General features: G+C 33.3%; 1 protein-coding gene across 5 annotated transcripts in view; it reads right to left on the bottom strand.

Moving 5' to 3' along the window:
- Nucleotides 1-2,511: 2,511 nt before the first annotated feature.
- Nucleotides 2,512-10,430, bottom strand: part of LOC121408343 (Y+L amino acid transporter 2-like) — a 33,741-nt gene continuing 25,822 nt past the window's right edge. For 4 of the 5 annotated variants that reach the window (XM_041599781.1, XM_041599782.1, XM_041599778.1 and 1 more), the window contains exons 6-12: nucleotides 10,291-10,335; nucleotides 9,385-9,508; nucleotides 6,988-7,091; nucleotides 5,418-5,514; nucleotides 4,563-4,712; nucleotides 3,707-3,881; nucleotides 2,512-3,397 (exon numbers count right to left, since the gene is read on the bottom strand). In XM_041599781.1, coding sequence (XP_041455715.1) covers nucleotides 3,240-3,397; nucleotides 3,707-3,881; nucleotides 4,563-4,712; nucleotides 5,418-5,514; nucleotides 6,988-7,091; nucleotides 9,385-9,508; nucleotides 10,291-10,335 — 853 coding nt within the window. In that variant the 3' untranslated portion in view covers nucleotides 2,512-3,239. Of the gene's footprint in view, nucleotides 3,398-3,706; nucleotides 3,882-4,562; nucleotides 4,713-5,417; nucleotides 5,515-6,987; nucleotides 7,092-7,563; nucleotides 7,668-9,384; nucleotides 9,509-10,290; nucleotides 10,336-10,430 lie in introns of all 5 variants that reach the window. The other variant, XM_041599779.1, reaches the window with a different exon arrangement.

Raw genomic sequence — 10,430 nt, 5'->3', positions numbered from 1 at the left:
CAGAAAATTTTGGAAAGCAATACAAAGAATTAAACAGTTTTCATCAACGTTTCCAAATTATGTCGATATCTTCATACGAATTAAAATAATAACTCCATGAAATATATTTCTTATGTACAAATATACAACAAAAATCACATCAATTTTAATTCTTAACTAGATAATATACATGTTTCTCATATATCCTCTTATTCTTGATTCGTCTTATATATAATTTCGTTACGAGGTATACTTAGTTAGACCAATGTTTGTGCAGTCCAGTAAGAAAAGACTTTCAAAAAATAATTTCATGTATAATTTTATAAATCTACTCACTTAAAACAGAATTATACATCTATACGCAACACGGTGTCATAAAAGGGTTTTTTCTATGCACCTTCTTGCAAAGAGTTGCGATTAAAATCCATATTTCTTCATAGTAACTTTTTAAAGCATGTTGTTTATGCCTGTCAATCTAAGAACAAAATATTTAAACTTTTTGGAAATTGTTTAAACTTTTAAACAACTTGTTTAAAAACTTTAAACATTATAGTAGCTAAAGTGACGGGCTTAAACATAGTGCTTAAAATGTTAAACAACGGTTTACAGTGTTAATTAACAAAAAAAATGATATGAACCTCAGTCTATTAAACTCGGATTCAAGAAAGCAAGATAATATTAAAATCTTATTCATTAGAAAATAAATATTACCAAATGTTTCAAAAGAAATATATATTTTACATATACACACACTCGCCTAAACACCCACACACGCACCCCACCCTGTCCCTCACACAATCCAAAGCAAACAACATCCCATTGTGGCATTAAATGTCATGAAATAAAGGCCTATTGGTGAAAAGACTCGGCAAAATAAATAAAAAAACAATTTCTGTAAATGGAAACCCTGATGATTTCATACCTTGTTAGAGAATATCTCTTATTCCAAATTCATTGCAAATTCTTCCTGGAGAGCTTATGTGCATACCCATGCAGATGTATATTCTGTTACCATGGTTACGTTGTAACAAAAGTAAGGGTAAGGAAAGAAAAAAGACAAACGAAAGGAGTATGAAAATTGTTTTTTGGGGGGAGGATGTATGAAAATATTCTTAATTTTATACAAAAGTAATCACCATTGAGTCACATATCCCTCCCCTCCTAATACCCAATAAAATAACCTGTTGTCGCCTCTGTATGCTTGACTTACAAAAGACGAAAATACTCATGATAATACCGACAAAAATAGGAGGAACTTGTATTTTCGTAAATGTATGCACCATTACCATCCTACAGTGAACTAATAAAGACATGCAATCATGATGGAATGACAATTCTTATATCTGAGAAAAATATTAAATGATATAACGCAAAAATGTTTCAGAAAACTATTTATGTATATACTTCTATAACTATACAGAAAATATAACTTCTAAAGGTTTCCATGGCGAAGAAGAATAGTTTAGTAGGTTTCACGGTACAACCGTGTATCTTTCTTGGGCAAGTGTTGGTCCTGCGGACGGCAAGAACACACTTGTCGGAACGTCGAGATTGGGTGGTCCTTTCAGGACCAACACTTGCCCAAGAAAGATACATGGTGTATCGTGGAACCTACTACACTATACAGAAAATACATTCCCTTATAGTTACAATATCAATTATTCATTGCGACATTATCTTCTTGACATGCATTATATCAGTATAGCATATAGATCACAATAAGATACACATTGGACCAACTCTCTGTCTTTATTTTGGCATATAATACCCTGTCTATAGAAATGCATAAATAAAAATGCTGAAGAATTAGCACCATTACACATTACAAAGAGTATATTTCTAATTTCTAAAATACTTTACATTAACAACAAAGAATATGATTCTCTCATATCAATATACCGCAACATTTCGAATGAAATACTATCGGTTGGTTTCGAGTCTATTGGCTTGACAAGACTCGGGAAGTGATTAAAACATCATTCACAGTAAAAAAAAAAAAAGAAAGAAAAGAAAAGAAGCAAATTGTTTGAGTCTGTCACTCTAACAAGTTGTTCAATTTTTTTAATTGTTTTATCTTCTTAAACAAGTTGTTTAAAACTTTAATCAATAGTTATTAGAGTGATGGGCTTAAACATGCTTGACATTTTAAACCGTATTTTTACAGTGTTTACCATATCTCTTTCAGTTAACCTTTAAAGGCAGTGGGTTATGTCACACAATCTATTAAACCATCTAAGAAATGAGTGCTCAGCTTACGTTCATTTTACAACTTTTTGTTCCTTTTTTGTCGTCTTCTCTAAAACCAGATAGCATCGGTTCCCGGCACCAGACACATTTAAAGGGCAAGGCCACCCTAATCAAGCCAATATGAGGAGAAAAAACAGGACAAGGATGGCACTGTAATCTTTATCACCATTATATCATCATTTCAATCTTTGTGATTCTGGCGATAAAGGAGGTTCTCATTGATGAAATTTAAACTGAATATAGCAATGCCTTATAGCACGTTTCGTGATCAATTCATTTTTAAAAAAATATTATATTGGATGAAAACATTGACATATGTTATCAGTCAAATAAGAAAATACACAAGGTATGAGAGCTATAGTAGTACCATCAATTCCCATTCTGCATACATAATTGTATCGCCAAGGATGTACATCAACTGTTTTCTGAAAACGAAATTTGTGTTAACTGTCTTATTTTACATCCGTTTTTTTTTCAGTCGTATATGCTCGATCCATAGAGCTATTATTGATCTATTATCCTACGAAACTTCTTTTTAAATTGATGTTGATCTTTCTTCAAGATTGGGCATGTTCAAACTGATATTTGCGGCCGTCTAATACCACTGACGAAAACTGTTAGACGGGAGGGATACCAGTAGGAAGTTTTCCCACCGACAGATTCAAGAACACAAACAATGCATTTAAAATTCTGTCAAATGACAAAAGAAATCAGGGGATCTTGGTCGAAAATTGGTCAACCGCAACAGCAGTTTGGTCCTGAGTTTCGGAGCTGACGAAAAATTGCAAATATGTCGTTTGTCCATGTTATAGGACGAAACTTCTGTTTTGATTCACCAATTTTCGACAAAGAATTCTTGGTTGACGTTGGAGAATATTTACTTGACAATGTAATTTCTATGTTCTTGAATCTGTCGTGCGTCGTAAAGTGAAAACTCTTTCGTGATGCGACGAGACCCTTTTATAATTCAAGCAACAAAGGTGGCAAGGCATGTTCAGTACAGTAAGATTGCATTAGTTTAGAGGGACATCTTCGAATTGTTTTGCAGCCTTGTAACCGTTAGACTTGGCTTTCTTGTCTTCGTCGTCGTCGTCATCATCGGCCTCGGAAGCCATCTCCTTTTCTTGAGGAACCACGAAGAAAAACTTCTGAAGCGTGATATTGAATGCAACTGCGGACGGAAAACAGAAAATGTATAACAAAGTTATTACACACTTATACTTAGGTCTACACGTCGGGGGGGGGGGCTCTCTGATTTGGAAAGGTTAGGGTGTACGGCCCCAAAATCAAGTGAAACCATACGAAATGCGGGCACTCTGCCAATGGAGGTGCTTGTTAACCGGGATTGAACGTGACATGGGGTCTTCAAAACACCTTATCCCAATAAACCGATCGATTGTATACGTCATCGGAAATAACGTAACAACTTTGATCGATGTGGAGTTAGTTTCTTTGGTGTGAGTGTGACCTCATTGCTTACCAATCTTTGCCTGTAACCAGACGGGTTTCTTCCACACACATCCAATGAAGTAAACCGGTACACCGGCTAACGTTAAAGCGGTTCCTATAACAGCGCTGATTGGGTCCGTGTAGATTGAGAGTCCCATCAGGAACAAGATAACTAAGATAAAGATGACTGGAATCACCAATGGCAACTATTGCAAAAAAGAAATGGAAAAAAAAGAAATACAATGAATTTCAATTGCATAAAACATTCATAAATATAGATATATTGATGATAAAAAAGTATATTACATGAAAATGTCATTATCGTTATGATAATTATGACAATCGTTCATATTGAACCACGTTAACGTCATCAAGTCAAATATTTTCACTGCAACTTAGCTCAGGAAATAATCATCACGATTGTCACCGTTGTCACTATCATAATCATCATCATTATCAAACCAGCATCATCAGCATCATTTATCATAATCATCATCATTATCAAACCAGCATCATTTATCATCCTCATCCTCACCACTACCACCATCACCATCATCATTATCATCATCATCATCATCATCACCATCCTCATCATCATTATCTGCATTATCATCTTTATCTTCATCATCGTCATCATCATCATTACCTTCAATATCACTATCTTCGTTATCATCATTATCTTCATCATCGTAATCATCATCATTACCTTCGATATCACTATCTTCATTATCATCATCATCATCGTCATCATCATTATCATCATTATCTTCACCATCGTCATCGTCGTCATCTTCATCATATTATTCACCTTCATTAATACCAATTACATCGACACCTTTATCAATAACGACCTCACGGTAAACTGAATTTATTAACTTCATCCTAACCTTTAGTGTTCTTTCCATATCTGGTTGTTTCCATCTGTAATACGGAATGATGAGTACTGTGAGGGCCATGAAAGCTACGATGACGAACAACATGTAGTTGATCAGAGCAATGACGTCATCAAACATCAGATATATCAATGTTATTGGTAGCTGTGGTGAGATATATGAAAATAGACACTCGCTTATAGATTATCAATGCTTATAGATTATCAATGATATTAATCCTCCCCGTCCTCATCATATTTTTTGTAATTATTTTCATCATTATATTACTATTATTTTCATGATTATTTTTGCCACCACTAATATTATTATCGTCATCAAACTACATGGATTTCTACTATCTACTTCAAAATTGCCATAAGGGGAATCATCGATAGTGAGAACAACTCGGCGTTGTGGTGTGCGCCTGTCATCTAAGCTACAATGGAGACATTACGAAAGTCATACCAGTTTCTAGCTTCTAGCTTTGGTCAAGCATTTCGGATGGTGACATAAAAGGTCTGTCCAATCGTATCTGCTTGATACGCACCTTATTTCGACAACAAAAAGGCAAGAGATAGGAGAAGGTATGTAGGGGGAAGCCAAATCTCCAATACGTTAGGGGGGAAGTGAACTATGGGAGAGGGCATATTTCCCCCTTACATTTTGAGAAAGATTATTTATTTTACTATCATCATTACCATTATCATCATCATCATCATCATCAATATCATTTGTGTATTATTAGACCCGATGATCATTACTTATCGTCTGGTATGAAATGGATACGTCTTAGATCAAACCATGTTAAAGAATAAGACCTTGAAAATTAATTATAATAAATTTAACAGACTATATCAATGTATAACTCACCACAATGATAACTGATGGAATAGGAGTACGATGTTTGATGTTGATCATTCCCACTACATTGGGTAAGAGGCCCTCTCTTGCTGCTACGTAGAACATTCTATCAGCAAATAATAATTAAACATTTTACAATTATTTTTTCCTAATGTAACTTTTATTATTTCAAAATTCAGAAACGACAATGCTAATTTTTCTTTCCGGCATTAAAAGAACCGAAGGTTTAGATAGCGACCAACATTTTTATAAAATGTCTGAAGTGGGATCAAGACATTTACGGTAAATCTAATTTAGGCAAATTTCTTTCGATAATTTTCCCGGAACTTCCCTGAATTTAAACGAAAAATTTGAAATAATTGAGCATAGGAAGCCTCTGATACAAAATTATACTTGTGGGGACTTGCTATACATTTACGACTATCAAAATAATCAAAATCATAGCAAACAAAGTTGATTCATATTCTCTGCATGGTCAACATTCTTAGAGCATTCAAGAAACATCAACTAAAAAGAACTTTTACATTCATTTAACTATTGAACAGACATTTGCATAAATTTACTCAGTAAATTTTTGAAAACTTTACTTTCTATACATCTTTCAAATAAAATTTATTCAATGTAATAAATTTTATCACAATTATGCATGCATACAGGAAAACTTTCATTGGCTATTTAAAAATGTGCTGTATATTTTTATCATTTCATGCAGATTTTCAGCATCATAAAATATGGAATTTATATATTACATGCAATACACAATTTTCATGCGTTTTTCATAAGAGTATACGTGTTTACATGTTCGTGAACATTTGTTTAAACACAGTCTTTTCCATTTTTCGTATCATTACCCATCATCGAAATTTGTTCAATGTTTGAAAAGAGTTATAATCCTGAAACTTGGCACCGGTGTGCACCAATCATCATTTTATGTTGTTTTCAAGCAACCTATAACAGAATATAAGACTTCATTACAGACTGTTCAGTACTGGCATGTGTTCCCCTTTATAATGTTTATGGCAAAATGACCTTAGTTTTATTTCCTTTTTGGAAAATTGCCCCCCTTTTTCTTTTTCAAGTGGAACGTCCCCCCTTTCTATGCAGGGGACCAGGGCCGTCGATCAATATTTCCGAAAAAAAAAAAAATTATCCAAAATTTTCGGCTCACCCTGCGCGCCAAATTACTATATGCGCGTAGGCGCGCTTTAACGAAAATTTGAAATTTTGTAAATGCTGATGCAAAGTTTAATGGTTTTACAGTGCTTCCCAATGATTTAAAAACAAACCTGCATTACGAATTACAGTATTATTTTCTCATGCTGTAAAAATTATGGAGGCATATTGCTATGTTTGCCCTCCAACAGTTTCATGTGAGGCACTCGACCCTGCCTCTGCCGGGGCAATTAAGGTCCTTTCAAAATGAACCCCTTTAATCATTGTCAAAATATTCGGCAAGGATCTAAACAAAAAAATCCCTCTCCATTTATGAAATCTGTTTCTGCCCCTTTATAACAGATCCTAGATCCTACAGTAGGACTTACGAAGAGATAAAAACATCACATAATACCCCGTTTCCTACCTGCTTAGACCTAGCCAATTTCCGAGAAGATTACCGATGGCTGATAGGGCTACAAACACCCATATAGTCCAAGACCAGCTTCCTAAGGCCTTCGTACTGAAATCCTGCGGTTATATATATTTAGGCATGCATAAAATAATGTATATTTATATGACAGGCTTCCATAAATAAATAGTATGAATATTGATAAATTTGGATACATAAATCATGATTAATGATTGCTGTAGCTGTTCAAAAATAAAGAACAAAGACAAAGCGAACAATATCATGCATTTTCTTATCAATTTTCTATATCATACTGCCTTTATTCACTATATGATTCAAGGAAATTTACAGAGTAACATTATTTTAACAGATGCAAACAAACGTGTGATAACATACCTAGTCCAGTTATTTCACAAAGGTTCTGTTATCGACCCTTTTATGTATTTTTTATTCCTCCGGAAATGGTAAATACATAACGTTCTTGTATAACATAACTTACTATATAATAACATAATGATGTGGTAATATATTTTCATGCATATACCTGCATGAAGTACATGCTTTTAAAAGAGGGTTGAGCAGTTCCATTACCTGCTAAAACCAAACCAACTACCGATAAGATTACCCATAGCAGATAAAGCCACAAACACCCAGATGGTCCAGGACCAATTTCCTAGGGCTAAAACGCTGTAATCCTGTCAGTTTGAAAGAATTACAATCATGTATTGTAACAAAATATTTTGTATGTTATGACTACCTCATATAGTTTACCCCATCCTGATGTGCGTGTATTGGGTGTGGGTCTCCCACCCCCTTTCTCTATCCCCCCGCCTATGTCTTGATGTTAGCTAACTATACCTTTATTCTTTTTAACCTTCTTCTCTGGCTGATATTAGCCAGATATTAGAAAAAAGAGAAGTGGTGAAAGGGTAATCAATTCTCCAGTTGTTTAATATAGAGATAAGAATTATGAGAAAAAGAAAAAAGAGAGAGAGATTTTATATCTGTTACCTCCGATTCGCCATGATGATATTTGTGACAATCATTACACTACAAGGGGGATTTTAATTTTTTTTTAAACATATTGTAATTTTGTTTTCTTCTTCTTCTTCATCATCATCATCATCTTCTTTTTCTTTTTTTTTCTTACTATTGTTATCATCATTATTTTTACTATTATTAATATTATTATCATTTATCATTATCATTATTATTGTTGTTCTTGTCATTTTCATTATTATTACTACTATAGTTATTATTATTATTATCATTTATTATAAACATTATTATTATCATCATTATTGTTATTATCATTATTAGAAATATTGTTAATCATGTTATTATAATTCATTCATTTTTTCTATGTGGGTCAAATCATTGTAAGATATATTGCAACATTATAACTTTTATCAAACATCATCTTGCTGATTGTACTTTCCACTCCATCTGCAACAAAATGAATAATTGATTTAATCTTTTTTTCTTTTTTTATAAGTGCATTGCATCTAAAATTCATCCCTCAAAATTTTAATCTCATCACAACACTGCATCATCATTTAGCAGAAAAACATATTTCATTGATTTTAAAGGATAAGTCCACCCAAGCAAATCGTTTATTTGAACAAAAAGGGGAAAATCCAACAAGAATAACACTCAAAATGACCATTTTGCCTCTGACGAAAATTCTGCTAGGATCGAAAGCTAAGGCCCCTTTTGACTCTGTAAAATATGAAAGTTATGACAATTTAAAGTTTTGCTTAATTTCACGAAACAATTATATGCACATCCTGGTTGGTATGCAAATCAGGGGACTGATATTAACAACATCCACTCACTATTTCTTTTGTATTTCATTATGAACTTTTAAATATTTTATTTTTCTCCTAATTGTCACGTGACAACGTTTTCTTCCTCCCTGAAAATGTAAATTACGATTGTTTAAATATTTTGAGGTTCAGTCAAGTTAGTCATTGTCAAATCTGCAAAAAGTGAAATATTGTATAATTCAAACAATAAAAACAAATGAAATAGTGAGTGACGGACATCATTGACCGTCCCATTTGCATGTAACTGATTTGTGCATAACTGGTTTGTGTAAAATAAGCGAAACTTTAAAATGTCATAACTTTCTTATTCTCCAACCGACTTTGATGAAATTTTCAGTCTTATGCTTGTTTGATTTTTCTCTTTTGAGTCAAATCAACACTTTCTGGGGCAGACTTGACCTTCATAAGTAAAAAGTACTGGGTCAATCCATCAGGCACAGGAGTAGGAAGATAGATAAGGAGCTTTGAGTGATGGATAACTATGACGGGCCGTTGACGCCATAAGCCATCGTTCGTTCATTCACTCACTCGAATGAGTGAATGAATGACGACTTATGGCATTAACGGCCTGCCATAGATAACTTACCGCAGCTACAGCGTTAGAAGCCAGAATTTCAGCAGGTGATAGGAGGGTGAAGTAAGCGATGTTCGCCATCAAGTAGATGATGGTAACAGCAGCCAGAGATATCACTATACCAAGGGGTACATTCCTAACACCAAAAATAAATCACAGTTTTACAGTAACAGATATCAGTGTCATGATATACAAAAAAGTAGTAATGATAATTATATACTAATAATACACTGTAAAAAATGAAGTGCTAATTTAGCACTTACGGTGCTTGTATAGTGACTGCACTACGAGTGTTGATTTTCTAGTTCAAATTTAAACTAGAAATTAGCACTTGTAGTGCAGTCACTATACAAGCACTGTGAGTGCTAAATGAGCACTACATTTCATACAGTGTAATGATGATAATAATAATAGTAGTAATAATAATAATAAAAATAATAATAGTAATAATATTGATAACAATAAAGAACCATTTGTTTAATCTCAGCACTCTAATAACAATTGTCGAAGCTTTAAAACAAGTTGTTTAACAAAGTTATAAACTATTGTTTAAAAGTTAGAGTGACGGGCTTAAACAACATGCTTAAATCTTTAACCTGGCGCTTTTGTGGTCTTATTGACTATCAACTTTTCGATTTTTATTTCAGACGATCTCCATGAACTAATTTCAATTTGTTGAAAAATAGAAATCTACTAAATATATATTTATTATATCATTTACTACATTTTTTACAAGATATAAGGGGAGATAAAGGTAACATAAGAAAATAAAGACATAAAAAACAACAACACATGGAAAATGGAGTATTCGAACAGTCAAATGGAAATTTGTAAAAGAGATGATGAAAAAGAAATGAAATGAGGAATAAGAAGGCGAAGTTAGAGGAAGTAGAGAAAAGAAAAACAAAGTGTACGAACCTTTCTGGCTTCTTTATTTCTTCCACGATCGTGTTCACCGATTCCCTAAAACAAAAATAGATAAAATACTTTGTCGGATACTGAACATTATATTAAACTGTGAATACAGTGTCAATAAAAAAAACTCCACCCGATCAGCT

This window comes from Lytechinus variegatus, chromosome 2 (genome assembly GCF_018143015.1).
Source record: "Lytechinus variegatus isolate NC3 chromosome 2, Lvar_3.0, whole genome shotgun sequence".
In the NCBI taxonomy this organism is placed as follows: domain Eukaryota; kingdom Metazoa; phylum Echinodermata; class Echinoidea; order Temnopleuroida; family Toxopneustidae; genus Lytechinus; species Lytechinus variegatus.
The sequence above is the reverse complement of the archived record's forward strand: the minus strand, read 5'-3'. Positions and strand labels throughout refer to the sequence as shown.